The sequence below is a fragment of the Zea mays genome, chromosome 8 (assembly GCF_902167145.1).
Source record: "Zea mays cultivar B73 chromosome 8, Zm-B73-REFERENCE-NAM-5.0, whole genome shotgun sequence".
Taxonomy (NCBI): domain Eukaryota; kingdom Viridiplantae; phylum Streptophyta; class Magnoliopsida; order Poales; family Poaceae; genus Zea; species Zea mays.
The window spans coordinates 149,261,579-149,280,348 of NC_050103.1; the positions used below are offsets into that span (position 1 = coordinate 149,261,579).

At 44.8% G+C, this 18,770-nt stretch overlaps 1 protein-coding gene across 1 annotated transcript; it reads right to left on the minus strand.

The window, feature by feature from the left end:
• Positions 1 to 6,258: 6,258 nt before the first annotated feature.
• Positions 6,259 to 7,623, minus strand: LOC100194263 (uncharacterized). The gene has a single exon (NM_001139302.1). It carries the CDS (start codon positions 6,969 to 6,971, stop codon positions 6,444 to 6,446), a length of 528 nt encoding a protein of 175 aa, NP_001132774.1. The 5' UTR covers positions 6,972 to 7,623; the 3' UTR covers positions 6,259 to 6,443.
• Between the last annotated feature and the right edge of the window lie 11,147 nt (positions 7,624 to 18,770).

The window sequence follows — 18,770 nt, forward strand, 5'->3', positions numbered from 1 at the left end:
CGTGGCCAGCCCTCTCTGGTAAGGCCCTGTCCGATTCAAGCATTGTTTTAGCAGCTCTATGTGTTCATGAAGCTCCTCGTAGTAACCGTTTGACCAATCCGAGCGTAAATAATTGGGAACACGGGATCGACACCATGGTTTCCGCCATGCACGCGTGCAGACCGTTTTCCAAGTGTCCAAGCCAAAGTGAAGCATGTTCCTAGGTCGCCTTGGGTAGGTTATGCTTCCCCTGTCGCTCGACTGAGCATTCATCACCGGCCAGGGTTAGTCCGTGCGGCATCGGTGACGAACGGTGAGCGCTCCGTGGGCGGGGAGCTCCTTGGAGAAGAAATAGAAATGTGAGGATGTTTCTGCAAGATGTCAGCGACTCATAACAATAGTGCGGCGAACCCAGTTTTAGTTAGTCAAAACCCCAAGGCCCTTTTCGCAAAACAACCAGCGCGCGAGGGCACGCTCCCCTGTTCCCTGTGTTGCTGGGCCGTCTGAGCTGAAATTAGCCCAACACTATTCACAAGTTTCTCCTTTTCTTTTAATTCCAGAGCTAAAACAATTATAGAAAAGTGTAGAAAAATCCTAAAATTGTGAAACCAATTTTCCTAGGCTTCATATTTTCCATAGTATTTAATAAAATTATTTTCATGATTTTTAGATTAAATAAGGAATTTTAGAGTATTTAAAGTAGCTTAAAACATTAGTTCTGGATTTTTAGAAAATAGATAATAAGTCCAAAAATGCCCAAACTTTTTATATGAACTCTACACATTATTTAGAAGCCTTGGGTAGAGTTTGGTTTGATTTGGACCTTGTTTGATACTTAGAACCCAAAAAAACCCCTGCCCTTTGAAATCCTTTACTGACTCCGGAAACCCTAAGTTCTCGGAGTTCTGTGAAGGAAAGTTGTATTCAAGACTTAGATAATAAATCCTTTATTATCTTTGCACTCTCATGAGCATTACATGGCATTCATTCTTATATATGTATATATATGGTTATGTTTAGAAAACGAAGAAGAGATCGAAGTAACTGAAGAGAAGACACCACCACCTTTGGAATCTCAGGCCGGAAATTGTTTCTACTTCGATATCTGCAGGACCGAGCCTGACTCACCTATCAACGAAGGCAAGCCCCAGTGCATTTGCCCCCTTCCTTGATGTTTTTAAAATATTTCTCACTTGCTTGCTGCATTAGGTGATAGGAGTTGAATGCTTAAACAATTCCTGCATTACCTTCCTTGAACTTGATTACCCTCCTTGAAATCCTGTTTTTATAAAAAGGTTTTTCTATGCTTAGTATTGCTCTATAAAAACAAAAGGATTTGTTTTACAAAAGATGATTGGCAAAGTGGGAGGGTTGTTTTCAAAAATAAAACTTGATGGTGGATCCATCATGGCCGTGATGGGTTCAACATCGGAAAAGATGTACCTCTGCCAGGTACCAAACTTTGGGTTTGAAATGATTAAGCTGAGACCAGGCGGGTGACTTGCACGAGAAGAGAGTCTCGGTGTAGTGTCTCCGTCTGAGTCGATTAAGGACCGTGTCGATGTAGGCTTGATGACCGAGGACCCTTTAACTGGTCACATGCCTCGTCATGGGTAAGCCTTGCCTCGGGCAGACTAAGGCCAGAATAAGATAACACGAAATGGGCGTGGAGCGGTGGCGGGAGTAGCGTGTACCCTCCGTAGCAAGAGGCTGGACGGTGGTATATCTGTGCTCTCGGTTTGCGTGAACCTGATCTGGTCTTAAGAACCCCGGTAGCGGGTTGACATATGCAAGGGTTAAGTGCTACATATGTCGTGTGATTAGAGATCCTCAGCTGAGTATAATCGATTCGGATCGCCGTACCTTCGCGGTTATGAAGACTTGGTCACTGCCCTATACGTAGCAATCTAGTAAAGATGAAAGGTTTTGTTAAGAAATTGGCTAGTGTAGGTCAAGTGATTGAACTAGGGTAGAAAGAACTCTAGTTGCAGGTAATTTTACTTAACTTGACAAATAAAACTGGATTTTTAAGGATTCACTTTAGTAAGCATTTCTGCAAAACAGAGTCTTTGATTATTGAAAAGACTTACCTTGACTCCCTTAACCAGCATACCCTTGAGAGTCTTTTCTTTAGTCGGGTAAGACTTGCTGAGTAATTCCATACTCAGGGTTTATTCCCCCGTTGTTTTTAGGTGAGGAAGCGACAAATTTTTGTTGCTTTTGCTCCAAGGTGGTTCCCAAGGAAGAAAAACAAGAGTGAAGCTGCGGGAGGACATGGTCCTCCATAAAACTTTAATGAAAGAACTTATCGGGAGGAGTTTTTGCCTCCCTTGGTATGTGTAATAATATTACTCTGCACTCCTAGGATAACTCTAGTCTGTAATAAGTAACTTGATCTTACTTTCTAAATAAATGTAAGTTTATGTAATCGCTTCCGCATTTCTATATCTCTGATGTTCTGTAATGTCTGCAAGACGGGTGAAATGTTCCTGGAAAGGTAAGGGAAAAGGTACCGAACTTGTCAAGTGCTTCAGGGGCACCTACAGGGTTGTCTAAGGTCCGTTGGACAAGGACAACTGTAGGTGGGCCTAATTACTTGGGAGGTTCCGTCACATTTTTCTTCTTGTCGCCACTCCGATGCGACTTGACGCGGGGAGGTGACTCCTCCCTTCCTTTGGCGCCGAACTCCTTTGATGGAGCCTTCCCGTGGCTTGTGGCCGTTTCCATCTCCCTCTTGGCGGATCCTCCCGACATCACTTCGAGTTATTAAACTCTAATGAAGTACCAAGCTTTGATACCAATTGAAAGTCGCCTAGAGGGGGGTGAATAGGCGGAAACTGAAATTTACAAACTTTAAGCACAACTACAAGCCGAGGTTAGCGTTAGAAATAAAATCGAGTCCAAAATAGAGGGCGAAAACAAATCAACAAAGAAATAAAGTGAGTAACACGGTGATTTGTTTTACCGAGGTTCGGTTCTTGCAAACCTAGTCCCCGTTGAGGTGGTCACAAAGACCGGGTCTTTTTCAACCCTTTCCCTCTCTCAAATGGTCACCTAGACCGAGTGAGCTTTCTCCTTAATCAACGGGTCACTTAGACCCTTCAGAAGGACCACCACAACTTGGTGTCTCTTGCTTTGATTACAAGTGTCTTGAGAACAAGAATGAGGAAGAAGAAAGCGATCCAAGAAAAGAGCTCAAAGAACACGAGCAAAACTCTCTCTCTAGTCACTATTTGCTTGGAGTGGATTTGGGTCTTGGAGAGGCTTTGATTCTATTGAATGGTGTCTTGTATTGATTGCACTAGCTCTTGTATTGAATGTGAAGTCTGAAAAACTTGGATGCTTGGAGTGGTGGTGGTTGGAGGGTATTTATAGCCCCAACCACCAAACCAACCGTTGGGGAGACTGTCTGTCGATGGGCGCACCGGACAGTCCGGTGCGCCAGCCACGTCACCCAACCATTAGGGTTCTGATGCTTTCGACCGTTGGAGCTCTGACAACTTGGGGCACCGGATAGTCCGGTGCCACACCGGACAGGCACGGTTCACTGTCTGGTGCACCTTCTGGCGCTGCTCTGACTCTGCGCGAACTGTCCGCGCACTGTTCATGTTTGCAGGCGACCGTTGGAGTTGACCGTTGCGCTTCTTAGCCGTTGCTCCGCTGGCACACCGGACAGTCCGGTGACCCACCAGACAGTCCGGTGAATTATAGCGAAGCGGCTCTTTAAAAACCCGAAGGTGAAGAGTTCAACCTGTACGATCCCTGGGGCACCGGACACTGTCCGGTGGTGCACCGGACAGTCCGGTGCGCCAGACCAGGGTTCTCTTCGGTTTCTTTTGCTCCTTTGTTTTGAACCCTAACTTGGATCTCTTTATTGGTTTGTGTTGAACCTTTGGCACATGTAGAATATATAATCTAGAGCAAACTAGTTAGTCCAATTATTTGTGTTGGGCATTTAACCACCAAAATCATTTACGAAAAGGTTTGACCCTATTTCCCTTTCAGCGTCTGCTCTGACTTCTGCGTGAACTGTCCGCGCACTGTAGCATTGCTGAGAGTACCTAGAGGGGGGGTGAATAGGTGATCCTGAATAAACTTGAAACTTAATGCCACAAAACTTGATTAGGAGTTAGCACAATAAAGCCAAGTGGCTAGAAAGGAGTTCTTGCAAGACACAATAACCACAAAGATATCAACACAGAGAGGCACAGTGGTTTATCCCGTGGTTCGGCCAAGTCAACACTTGCCTAGTCCACGTTGTGGCGTCCCAACGGACGAGGGTTGCAATCAACCCCTCTCAAGTGATCCAACGATCCACTTGAATACCACGGTGTTTCTTTTTCTTTTCACTATATCCCGTTTTCGAGGAATCTCCACAACTTGGAGTCTCTCGCCCTTACAAAAGATGATCACAAATGAACACAGAAGTAAGGATGGGATGAGCAACACACATAAGTCCACAGCAGATACGCACACACACGACCAAGACTTGAGCTCTAATGAATATCACAAAGTTCTCACTAGAACGGAGCTCAAATCACTAAGAAAGTCAAACAAGTGCGCAAAGACGAAGTGTGAATGATCAAGAATGCTCAAAGTGTGCTTGGTGTGCTCCTCCATGCGCCTAGGGGTCCCTTTTATAGCCCCAAGGTAGCTAGGAGCCGTTGAGAGCAATCCAGGAAGGCAATTCTTGCCTTCTGTCGACTGGCGCACCGGACAGTCCGGTGCACCACCGGACACTGTCCGGTGCGGATTTCTTTCCTATTCTGGCGCAGCCGACCGTTGAAGGTTTGGAGCCGTTGGCGCACCGGACACTGTCCGGTGCACACCGGATAGTCCGGTGCCCCCTTCAGATCGTTGGCCCGGCCACGCGTCACGCGCGGATTGCGCGGCCGACCGTTGGCTCACCGGACAGTCCGGTGCACACCGGACAGTCCGGTGCCGCCGATGAATTTCCGAGAGCGGCCTTTTCACCAGAGCCAGCCTGGCGCACCGGACACTGTCCGGTGCACCCAGACTGAGCTGAGACTTGGCTGCTTGAGCCAAGTCTTTTCCAATTGTATTTTCTCTGATTCTAGCACTTAGACAAATATGTTAGTACACAAAAACCACTGTACTAAGTCTAGAATCATACCTTTGTATTGATTTGCACTTTGTCCACCCTTTGGCATACACTCATTCCCTTAATGTGTGTTGGACACTTAATCACCAAAATCTTATAGAAATGGCCCAAGGGCACATTTCCCTTTCAATCTCCCCCTTTTTGGTGATTTATGCCAACACAACAAAAAGCAACTAAAAGAAGTGCAACATCAATGCAAATGAGAACACAAATTTGTTTTGATTCAAATTTGGCATATTTGGATCATTCTTTGCCACCGCTTGGTTTGTTTTTGCAAATCAAACTCAATTTCCTATCTCTAAGTCAAATTCACTTGTTGAGTCATAGAGAAAGATATTACAAGAGAAATTGATCACTGATTCAAAAACTCCCCCTATTTCCCATAATCAAACATTCTCCCCACAAGAGACCAACTTTTGACAAAAAGAGACAATGAGTATTTTGACAAATCAAAAAGTCCTAACTCTACTATTTTCAGAATTCTCAAGTGGTAGCTGATCCATTTGTTGCTTTGGCCCTTAATTTCTCCCCCTTTGGCATCAAGCACTAAAACGGGATCATTTTTGGCCTTTTAACCCCATTGCCTCACCAAAATCTTCAACTGAGAGTAAAAAGGCAATAAGAGCATGAAGATGAACTTGGAGTTAGTTACTTTCTCATCGGAGTGCAGTGGAAGTCTTTTATGGTCCAAGTCCAACATTCCCTTTCAGTTGCAGGACCGTTGCAACCGACCGTTGCGCTGGCTAGTCATTGCTCCGCTGGTGCACCGGACAGTCCGGTGGCACACCGGACAGTCCGATGAATTATAGCGAAGCGCAGCCTCAGAAACCCGAAGGTGAAGAGTTTGGAGTCGTACGGCCCTGGTGCACCGGACAGTCCGGTGCGCCAGACCAGGGTGTCTTTGGTTTCTTTTGCTTTTTTCTTTTGAACCATAACTTGAACTTTTTATTGGTTTCTGTTGAAAGTTTATGCACCTGTAGAATATATAATTTAGAGTAAACTAGTTAGTCCAATTATTTGTGTTGGACATTCAACCACCAAAATTAGTTATAGGAAAAAAGTTAAACCCTATTTCCTTAGTATATATTTGATATGCGTGCATGGACCATAATTGCCAATAATGTAGCGCATGCATGCCGAAATAAATCCAAATCTTTCCTAAGAACTCAGGCGCTCAATTATGATCATGTAATATCGAACCCGTTACATACATTAGTACCACAGTCAGTATCTCAGTGGCAAATAAAATCATGCATGACAATTGAGGCATTGGCATATACGTAGCTGTCCAAACCATACTCTGAATGATCATCACGATTTGAGTCGCTGTCGTTGCTCACAGTCACTCCTCGTCCTCGCGGAAGACGGCCTCCCAGACGTCCTCGAAGGCGGCAAGGATGGCCGGGTGGTGGCGCGGCGAGTTGAGCGAGAGGTACGACCCCAGGAGCTCCTCCATGTTCCCCACGCTGCCGATGCGCCGCCCCAGCACCATCTCCATCATCGAGCTGCGGAAGTCCAGGTAGGGGTTGCTCGAGCGCTTCACCACCGCCATGCCCGCCGACGCCGCGCCCGTCGTCATCAGCTTCTTGACGCTGTCGCGTTCCCTGTGCTTCTCCGTGTCCACGGACACCAGAGGCAGGAAATGAGCGTCGGATGGTGCCGGCGCCGGGTCGCCGGTTCTCGGCAGCGCACGCCGTGGCGCGCGGCGACTTATGTTCCTGTGACTCCTCCTGTGATGATGACTCCTCCTTTGATGATGACTCCTCCTCCTCCTGCTCCTGTGATGATGACTCCTCCTCCTGCTGCTGGTTCTGCCGCCGCCGTTGGGGTGGTAGAGCTCGGACGTGGAGTCGGACGAGAAGAGCGTCATCGTCTCGGCCTCGTCGCCGCCCTCCTCGTCGCTGCCGCTGAACGGCGCGAGCTCGTCGTCCGTTCCGGTGGAGGACAACGACGACGACGAGCAGCTGTAAGGCGTGGGCAAGCAGCTGCTGGGCCGCCGCGCGCGGCCCCAGGAGGAGGAGGACCACGACGAGGAGCAGTGTCGCCTCGACGCCGAAGGAGACCGCGCCACCGGCTTGCCCCTGCTCCTGCCCTTGCTTTGCTTCGTGACGACGACGTCCCTCGCCGGCACCGACAGGTGCTGCAGAAGCGGCGCGTCAGAGTGGACGGGGTGGCGGCCGGAGGCGGCCCCGGCCCCGGCCCCGCCCGTGCAGTCCACGGAGATGTGTACGAGCGAGGCGCTGCGGCTGCGGCGGCGCGAGCGGGTGTCGCTGTCGCCGCGGACCCTGGGCCGCTCGTAGCTGCAAGGCGTGCAGAAGTACGGGGAAGGCGGCGCTTCCGGCTCCGGGTGAGAGGAGTCGGCGGCGGCGCTGGTGTTGTTGGTCTTGGCGAGGCTGACGAAGGCCGTGCGCGAACCGGCGGGCGTGGCGTTGGTGGCGCAGGAGGAACGCGTGAGGATCCGCGCGAGCCGTCGCTTCAGCCGGCCGCTGGCGCTGTCCCGGCGGTGGGACTGGGGGCTCTTGTCCACGAAGGGCGTTTGCATTGCAGCTAGTGTGTGCTTTAGCAGCCCGTGGAATGAGATGGGTTGATGGGCAGTGGAGAGACGTGTGTCTTGTCTTTAGCTCTGGTGTGTGCCTCGCTGAGCTCACAGGTCACAGGCTCAGACTAACTCACCTCGCACGCACGCACGCAGACGCAGCTTCCTCCTGGTTCCCCTTATTAATAAGCGAGTGTGAGGTGAGTAGAAGAAGAATCTGAGGAGATTTCTTTTGCTAGGGTACGTCGGGGGATGGTGTACATGTACATGGTGGCGGAAGGCAGAAAACCTGTGATCCCAACCAAAAAGCAAGTTGCACGTACGTGTGCACGTCGGTCGGTTCGGTGCAGACAACAATCAAACAAGTCCACACATGCATTTTGAATCCAACCAAGACTTCCTTATTTTCTGTCTGTCGCAGGCGATGACTCAGGATCCCACTGCAGACGGCCTGTTCCTTTCCTGGTGTAAGCTTTCCCGCAAGGGTTTACAACATCTTGGCGTGTTACCGCGAGAAGCCATTGCGCGAGACACGTACTACGAGCGCATACGGTTCCGTAACGGAGCCGCGTCGGGACCGTGAAACACATTCCGCTACCTCTTAATCATGTGGCTACAAACTCCGTGGCGGAAGGATCTCGTCTCGCCTAGGTTGGACCAAAAAATTAGGCCGTTGGGTTTGGTCTGGTCCCTGATAGAACTCCGTGCTGGGCTGCTGGCTCTTGTTTGAAATCAGAGCGAGCGAATGCTCCTAGGCGCCCTAGATTGGAGAATGTCTGTTTGTGTTTGTGTTTGTGTTTGGCGAAGACACGTCGAACGAGGTCGGAACGTGAGCGTCGATCGTGCGCGCGCGGGAGGGAGAGAATGCCATGTTGATGTTGGTGACCCGTGTGCACTGCAGTCTGCTCCCCAAACTCGACTGTACATCTCTGCTGCTCGAGCCTGCTCTCTCAGCTCTCTCGCAGGGCTCTTGAGGAGATGCACATGACGACGGCGATCCCCAGGCCACCCCGTCCTGTTCGGCTGTTCCTGTCCCGCAGCATCTCGCCCTGCTGGCTGCTGCAATCCAATCCATCCATGGACTAATTTCGACTTGCCATCACGATGTGCTCGGCATCCCTGACACGTGCACGTGAACACGAAACGGAGGCTTTCTTAGAGAAACTCCAACAAAACCCTAAACTGTAAAACATTTGTTGGGAAAACAGGTGCAAAATGAGCCCTCCAACACCTCTCCAAAGCGCATCAAGAAGAAGAGAGGGACAAATTCCATCTTGACTAACCATGCCTCACAGTATGATTCCTGACAAACCCAAGATTAACTTTATAACTAATTAACCAGTTACGGAGTAGCGTTTTATAGTCCCTAAGTAGGTCAATTTACATCTTAAGAACATGCGACAATCTTAAGTCTAAGAACACAATGTATATGTTGCAAAGAGAGAACTATATTACAATATCTCACGTTGGGTTGGTCCACCCTCATGTCATACATGCACCGACATTATTAGTTTGGCATCTCTATGTCCATGACTTGTAAAATGTACTCCCTACATTTCTTATCTTAAGGCTACGAAGGTTTGTCCTAAGTCAATGTTTTAAAACTTTGACCAACAATATCTATAAAAATAATTATTTTTAAATTACAAAAAAATATAATGGTTGATGTTTTAATAATAAATCTAATAGTTTTATTTTTATTTAGTAAATATTTATGAATATTTTGTTATTGACGGTGAAAGTTGAATTTTTTTGACTTAGGACATATCTTCGTGACCTTAAGATAATGAACGGTGGGAGTAGTCACCAACTAATACATGTGTTAATCATCAACTCTGGTCTCTGACCAAGTAAACCATTTAGAATAACCATACAAGAATCTCACAAACAATTCACATAATTGCTAATCAATACAAGGTGTCTTTCATGGATACTCAATTAAGCAATATATATATCATGGGTACAAAAAATATGTTCATCTCTAAGGCATATTTCTAACATAAGGTTCTATTCCAAATCTGTAGAGCTAATTATTAGTTAACTAATAAGTTGTTAGCTGGTTGAGATGTATAGCTAATAATCAGTTAGGTCTGTTAGTTTACTCGTTCTAAACCTACTAATTTTAGCTAATAACAATTAGTTTTAAGGTTTGGCTAAAGGCTTAAATCAATATGTTCCATAAAATATCAACGGTCACATGCTAAAAGCCTAAAGCTATGTTCAACGAAGAAAATGGAACTGAAGAAATGCATCTCATTTCTTTTTTAGTTTTAATTAACTGTACCATTATAAGAGAGGTTGATGGACCCAACGATGCTTTAGAATGACCGCATAGTATATGCTGCATTTGCCTGAATCTTGTAGCTAGAGCCAACTGAAATGTAAGAACATGTCTGACTATTCTAGAAAACTATTTCTTCCATGTATTTTCTTTGGCATAGCATTCACTAGAATCAAATCAAATAATACGAAGGAACACCGTCACCAGTCAGATCTGGAAGCAAACACCAAAAGTCCATTACTTCCATGCTCCAGCCTGTCGTCAGCAGGTAGAACTACAGGAAATAGTAGGTAAGTAATGTTAGAAATATAGGCATTTTCCGTACCATTTTAATTCCATAAATTAACATTATGATGATAACATATAATAGATAATCAAACATAGATAACATGATCTTAAAAATATTCATAACAATATGGATCATGAGAACACAAAGCATATGAAGCATGTAAATCATATGAATAAAATAAGCATATAAACATGGTTCATGGATTATTGCGGAACAACTGGAAATAAACAGATAACAATATAAACAGGATGACTGTAAAATTAAGACAGACAGATATAACATATTATAAAACGATAGAGCAAAGCTACATACGACATATATAATATGCAGAATATAAAACTGTAATGAACTGAATTGATCATACCCTCCCATGCGCTCCGAGGATCCTGATCCTTGTCCAACTTCTCTTGTCATCCGAACGAGATGAAGACGCCAAGAACCAGCGATGAAGACAACGATGGACGTTGGGCAGTCGCGAAGACGCTCCCCAAAAACCTAATTGCCAATCCCCCGTGCAAGGTCTCGAACGGCACCGGCTTCGGAGGCACCTGCCCTCTCGCTTCTCTGTGCGCGCAGAGTCACGAGATGGAAATACCCTCACTCGGCGGCTGGATTGTGAGACTGAAAGTGTTTCTCGCGTATACCGAGTGACAAGGGTGCTCCTCTATTTAACCTCTCGCAGAGGGAAGCTGAAGGAGAAAGGTCGCCGAGTCACGCCAAGAGTCGGCCAGCTCTAGCCGAGTTATGCCATGAGTCGGCCAGCTCTAGCCGAGTCACGCTATGAGTCGGCAGCTGAAGGAGAAGTGTCACTCGGCTGGCTGACGAAGAGACAGGGTCACTCGGCTGACGTACGCGGTTAGTGAGTGCTAAAAATTAACACAACCACACCACACCACGCCCGCTCGCCTGCCTGCCTGCCTGCCTCGCCTCGCCTCGCCATGCCACGCCACGCCCGGCCCGGCCGGCGGCGGCGGCGGCGCGCGCGCGCGCGCGTGTGGCACGCCCTTGTCCATTTCTTGACTTCTCAAGTTAAGTGGAATAAATCCCACCATATAAGTCAAGGCAAAAGACCCTTGGACTTCCAATGTGGTACTATTGGTATTCTCCACCATTACACACCATAGAGTTTATTCAATAAATGGGCCAAGCCCATAAAAGATCCAACAATCCCCACCAAACTCTAGGGTTTGTAATGATGAAGTATCAGAATCACAATCCTTTGATATACCAGTGTTTCGATGGAGACTGTTAAGTTGAACATCCATCTAGAATAAGAGTTTCACTCATTCACAACTGAACAATGGACTATGCCTTGAATTGACAGTTTTGTGCGAAATAAGATTCACTCAAATCCTTTGCTGATACTAGGCTGCAAAAGGGTATTCCCGCTGTTTAGAAGCATATAAGTCACACTTCAGTGCCTTTCATGAGTATTTAGGGATTACCCAAGTCCCATAGACTGTGACTAGCAGTCTGACTCATATAGGTGTATTCCTCTGAAGATGTTCTGTAGGACAACATCTCACCTTTATAAGACTCTTGGAATACATTAAGGTAAAAACCATCCTGCCTTACAGATAGGAAAGATGTGCATCAGAAATGAGTTAAAGAAGGGATCTTTCCTCACAATCTACTCCTAGCTTGTTTCTCCACTCTACTTCACGGGATCTCCGATCACATAGAGCAGGTTACCACTAGAGTAGATCTCACATGGGTCTCATACCCATTTCCCTCGATGCACTTTCTATCACATTGCGTGATAGACCCTTAGTGAATTGGTCTGCCAGATTATTTGATGTGTGGACATAATCCACAGTTATAACTCCGGAGTTTTTCAACTTTCTGACAGATTTCAATCTCCTCTTAACATGCCTTGTAGACTTCATGTTATTCCAAGAACTGTTAACCTTTGTAATCACCGTTTGGTTGTCACAGTTCATGGGAATAGCCGGTATCGGTTTTTCAACTACCGGTAAGTCCAATAGGAAATCACGAAGCCACTCGGCCTCAGCCCCAGCAGTGTCTAATGCTGCGAGTTCTGCTTCCATTGTAGACTTCGTTAAGATAGTCTGCTTGCAAGACTTCCAGGAAACAACACCACCTCCAAACAGAAACACATATCCGCTTGTGGCATAAAGCTCATCAGCATCAGAAATCCAGTTGGCATCACAATAGCCTTCCAGCACTTTTGGGTTTCCGGTATAATGAATACCGTATGTCATAGTACCTTTCAAATACCGCAACACTCTCTCAAGAGCACGCCAGTGATCATCTCCTGGTTTTGACACAAACCGACTTAGCTTACTCACAGCATAAGAGATGTCTGGCCTTGTTGCACTTGCAAGGTACATAAGCGAACCAATGATCTGGGAGTATGTCAATTGATCCCTTGCTATTCTCCGATTCTTTCTTAATAGCACACTGGGGTCATAAGGTGTTGGAGCAGGATCACAGTCACTAAAACCAAAGCGACTCAATACCTTTTCCACATAATGGGATTGTAACAAAGTTACCTCACCATCAGCTTCTCTAACAAGCTTGATGTTTAGAATGACATCAGCCTCTCCCAAATCTTTCATTTCGAAATTGCTCGATAGAAGATTTTTAACTTCCTCAATCACATTGAGATTTGATCCAAAGATCAAAATGTCATCAACATAAAGGCATAGCATAACAGACTCACCCCCACCATACCGATAGTATACACACGTGTCAGATTCATTTACAACAAAGCCAGCTGCTGTAAGAGTATTATCAAACTTTTCATGCCATTGCTTAGGTGCTTGTTTTAGGCCATACAATGATTTTATCAACCTGCACACCTTGTTCTCTTGACCATCCGCAATAAAACCCTTCTGGCTGATCCATATAGATCTCCTCATCCAACTCTCCATTTAGGAAAGCTGTCTTAACATCCATCTGATGAATGATAAGACCATAAGAGGCTGCCACGGCTATTGATGTGCGAATTGTAGTCAATCGAGCCACTGGTGAGTAGGTATCAAAGAAATCTTCACCCTCCTTTTGGGTATATCCTTTGGCCACAAGCCTTGCCTTGTACCTCTCAATTGTACCATCAGACCTAAACTTTTTCTTGAAGATCCATTTGCAACCTATAGGTTGACAACCATAAGGACGGTCAACGACCTCCCAAGTTCCATTAGACATAATAGATTCCATCTCACTCCTTACTGCTTCCTTCCATAAGTCAGCATCAGGAGAGGAATATGCCTCACTAATGGTAGTTGGTGTGTCTTCCACAAGGTACACTATAAAGTCATTACCAAAGGATTTTGCAACCCTCTGTCTCTTGCTCTTTCGAGTGACTATAGTGTCATCCTCCTCAGGGATGTGCACGTGAGAATCCTCAGCATGATCTATAGGAATCGACAGTTCGTGCTCATGGGGAATTATAGTCTCATGACTTGTATCACTAGGTGTATTCTTCATGGGAAACTCATTCTCAAAAAATGTTGCGTCTCTTGATTCCATGATAGTATCAACATACATATCAGGCACATCCGATTTTATAATTAAGAACCTATAACCAGTGCTGTGAAAAGAGTACCCAAGGAATATACAGTCAACAGTTTTAGGCCCAAGTTTACGCTTTTTGTTGATTGGCACATTCACTTTAGCCAAGCAACCCCAAGTGCGCAAATATGAGAGATTTAATCTTCTCTTTTCCCATTCCTCAAATGGAGTGATCTCTTTGTTCTTTGTTGGAACTCTATTCAGGACATGACATGCTGTCAAAATCGCCTCACCCCACCATGCCTTGGATAATCCCGCTGTACTCAACATGGCATTCACCAAATCTGTTAGAGTGCAGTTTTTCCTTTCAGCAATCCCATTGGATTGTGGTGAGAATGGCGGTGTCCTCTCATGAATAATACCATGTTCCACGCAGAACTCATCGAACACATTAGAGAAATATTCTCCACCTCGGTCGGACCTTAAACGTTTTATTTTCCTCTCAAGTTGGTTCTCAACTTCAGCTTTATAGGCCTTAAAATAATTGAACGCTTCATCTTTTGTTTTTAAGAGATACACATAACAAAATCTAGTGGAGTCATCTATAAAAGTGAGAAAGTATCTTTTACCACCTTTGGTCAAAATTCCATTCATCTCGCACAGATTAGAATGAACAAGTTCTAGAGGTGCCAAACTCCTCGCCTCAGCAGCCTTGTGAGGCTTGCGGGGTTGTTTTGATTCAACACACACATGGCACTTAGACTTTTTGACCAAGTTAAATTTAGGAATTAAATTTATATTTGCTAACCGCATAAGACAGCCAAAGCTTGCATGACAAAAACGTGAATGCCATAAATCTGACTCATCAGAAAAATGAACAGAATTCACCAGTTTATTACACACATCATGCAGTGATAAGCGGAACAAGCCTCCGCAGTCATATCCTTTACCAACAAAAGTACCATGTTTCGACACAACACATTTATTAGACTCAAGAACAACTTTATATCCATCTCGACATAGCATCGAAGCGCTAACGAGATTCTTCTTGATAGAGGGCACATGCTGCACGCTCTTCAATGGCACCGTCTTTCCCGAAGTAAACTTCAGAATGACCGTACCAACACCAAGAACATGAGCACGCGACCCATTTCCCATCAACAAGGCGCCAGACCTCCCGACCTGATAGGAGGAGAACATAGAGGCATCGGCACACACATGAATATTTGCACCACTGTCCATCCACCACTCAGGTGAATTACAAACTGAGAGAACAAATGGTAAAGAATTACCATACCCAGATGTTCCTCCTTCAGTTTCAGTGGTTACAACATTAGCTGATTTCTTGTCTTGAGTGAACTTGCGATCAGGACACTCTCTTGCCCAATGTTGATCACTGCCACAGACAAAGCATCCTCCCTTTCCCTTGTTATTGTTGTTCTTCTTTTTAAACTGTGCTGTTTGAACAGGTTTATTCGCGTTCTCTGGTTTGTTCTGGTTTTTCTTCTTGTTAAACTTGCGGAAGTTTCTCTTCTGCACCACATTAGCAGTAGAGGTCTCAACACCTTTTCCACTGTCCTTTGTTCTAGCCCTTTCCTCAACATCAAGAGTACCAATGAGCTCTTCCACATTGAACTCTTGTCTCTTATGTTTGAGAGAGGTAGCAAAGTCCTTCCAAGAAGGTGGCAACTTGGCGATTATACCGCCAGCCACAAACTTGTCAGGCAAAGGACAAGGAAAAAGTTCGAGTTCCTTAGCTAGTGCCTGAAACTCATGAGCCTGTTCCACTACAGATCGGTTCTCAACCATCTTGTAGTCATACAGCTGCTCCATGAGATACAGCTCGCTACCAGCGTCAGTTACTCCAAACTTTCCAACAAGTGCATCCCACAGCTCTTTCCCTATAGAAAGGATGATATAGCTTTTCTGGAATTTAGTATCAAGTGCGCTAATCACTGCACCTCGAAAGAGGTTGTCTTCAGCCTTAAACTTAGCCTCATCCTCAGGAGGTAAGTTGGCAGGCTTGCCCTCAGCGGCATGAAAACAAGACATTGCAGTTAGCCACAGTTCCATCTTAGCTTTCCATATCAAGAAGTTTTTACCATCAAAAGGATCAGGCTTTAGCACAGCAGCAAAACCTCTGACAGAAAAATGCCTAACATTAGGTTTTTGGATTGTTAGAAATATAGGCATTTTCCGTACCATTTTAATTCCATAAATTAACATTATGATGATAACATATAATAGATAATCAAACATAGATAACATGATCTCAAAAATATCCATAACAATATGGATCATGAGAACACAAAGCATATGAAGCATGTAAATCATATGAATAAAATAAGCATATAAACATGGTTCATGGATTATTGCGGAACAACTGGAAATAAACAGATAACAATATAAACAGGATGACTGTAAAATTAAGACAGACAGATATAACATATTATAAAACGATAGAGCAAAGCTACATACGACATATATAATATGTAGAATATAAAACTGTAATGAACTGAATTGATCATACCCTCCCATGCGCTCCGAGGATCCTGATCCTTGTCCAACTTCTCTTGTCATCCGAACGAGATGAAGACGCCAAGAACCAGCGATGAAGACAACGATGGACGTTGGGCAGTCACGAAGACGCTCCCCAAAAACCTAATTGCCGATCCCCCGTGCAAGGTCTCGAACGGCACCGGCTTCGGAGGCACCTGCCCTCTCGCTTCTCTGTGCGCGCAGAGTCACGAGATGGAAATACCCTCACTCGGCGGCTGGATTGTGAGACTAAAACTGTTTCTCGCGTGTACCGAGTGACAGGGGTGCTCCTCTATTTAACCTCTCGCAGAGGGAAGCTGAAGGAGAAAGGTCGCCGAGTCACGCCATGAGTCGGCAGCTGAAGGAGAAGGGTCACTCGGCTGGCTGACGAAGAGACAGGGTCACTCGGCTGACGTACGCCACGCCACACCACACCACGCCCGCCTTCCACGCCACGCCCGGTCGGCGGCGGCGGCGGCGCGCGCGCGTGTGGCACGCCCTTGTCCATTTCTTGACTTCTCAAGTTAAGTGGAATAAATCCCACCATATAAGTCAAGGCAAAAGACCCTTGGACTTCCAATGTGGTACTATTGGTATTCTCCACCATTACACACCATAGAGTTTATTCAATAAATGGGCCAAGCCCATAAAAGATCCAACAAGTAAAGCAGGCAAAGTGACAAAGAGTGTGCTGCTCGAGCCTTGAGCATGATTGCAGCGAATGTTTGATATAAAAGGATGAGGGCGACACAATTCAGCATAACTTTGCACAAGAGCCTTGAGCCTTGAGCAATGATAGAAGGAACCAGGAGAAAGCAATAGATAAATGGACAAAGAAAAAAAATTCAACCGCCACCTTTTTTACCTACAATAATTTAGTGACAAATAACTTTGCACAAGAATCCTTCTGTTTTCGCGTCGATGCGATCGCTCGTGTAATAGGATATGTTCTGCTTTCTTGCAGGAAATTTTATTAGAATCTGCAGGTTTATAAAAATACAAAGTCCAATACACCTTGGAGTGGCATTTCTTCTTTAGGTAACAGGTAATTAGGAATTCATGTTTTCGTCTGCACTAATGCAGCGAGCAACAGAACCACACCGGTGCCTAATAATGTTTTTTTTTACCGGGAAAACTGTAGGCGGAGCCCCATACAGCAGGAATTTTATTACCAAAATAAAAATAGAAAAGGAACGTTGTACACAAAGCGAAGAAAGCCAAGAGTATTCAGGAACTTCTCCTTCCAGGAGTTGAGAGAAGGGGATTCTTCTCTGAGGATTTTGCCATTTCTTTTTTTTTTCCAGATCTCCCATGAAAACAGTTTAGTCCTCTTTGTTCAGTATAAACAGTTTGAGTCCTCTTTGTGGCGAGGAACACAACAAAAACCATACGAGGAAAAGAAACACGATGTTTAGTATCTAGAAAACATTTTCCATGGTACTGCATAACTAATAAAAAACATCAGACTGTGAAATCAGCCGCACCCCTACAATTATGCAGCACGTCCTTTCCGTCAGATCACTGACTCACTGAAGAGCATATTTGTCACCAACAGAGATATTCCTTTCTGATGTGAACCAAGAAGAGCAGGGAGTATTTATCACTACATCGGGAGAGGAAAATGTTTTGATCCTAGATAGGAAGAAAAAGTAAAAGCCCAGTAGGTCACGCTTATTAACCGTTGTCTGTGCTAAATTCGCAGAAGCAATCACTGCCCGTTCCCAACTGGAGTGCTGGATTCGTTTAGGAAGTTATTCAGTCGCCACAAGTGTGACATCTTGAATTAGTGGCTTGCTTTTGTTATCATATATAGTGGACATCTAGAATTCTAGATACAAACAAATCCTCTCAAGCATAAGTTCACATTCCATTTCTTATAAAATGAAATTATATCCCATTTTCTCAACCTGTAAATAATACTCCCTCCGTCCTAAATTAAAATTCGTTTTAGGTAATTAGTGGATTCATACATTACTTAATGTATATGGTTTATATATGTGTCTATATTTATCACTATCTATTTGAATATAGACATTAAAATCAAGTGATAAAACGAATAGTATTTTGCGATAGAGGGAGTAAAAGCTAGGACTTCAAAGACCGTTTTCTGCGGAAGTTGTGTAGCGTGTGTTTAATTGTGAATATCTTACTTGGCCCATGTGGCCCACATAACTAGAGTTCACTAACAAGGCCCATGTGGCCCATTTCTCTCTTATTTGTACATATCCAATACAGAGTGATTATCTTGAGTTTCAGACAATACGTATATCCTTCACATTTGATTTTCCATTTAAGTTCAAAAGTATACTCAATTAGCAAGAGAGAATTAGTTGGTCTCCAAAACTTCATGGAATCCTACATGGCGTAAATATAAGATTCTAAACAACTACATTTTTACAAAACCATTTGAAATCCCAGATTTCTTTTTCTGAAATCTCAGAAGAAAAAATGTCTCACTAGATTTCGTGAATTTTAATAAATCATAATTTGAAGTGTTGATAGAGTATATATGATTCTTTTTTATAAATATTTTGAAATCTTTTATTGAATA

What these genes read in the sequence shown, in the direction of transcription:
- LOC100194263 (NM_001139302.1), bottom strand. Translation starts at nt 6,971, where the DNA reads ATGACGCTCTTCTCGTCCGACTCCACGTCCGAGCTCTACCACCCCAAC.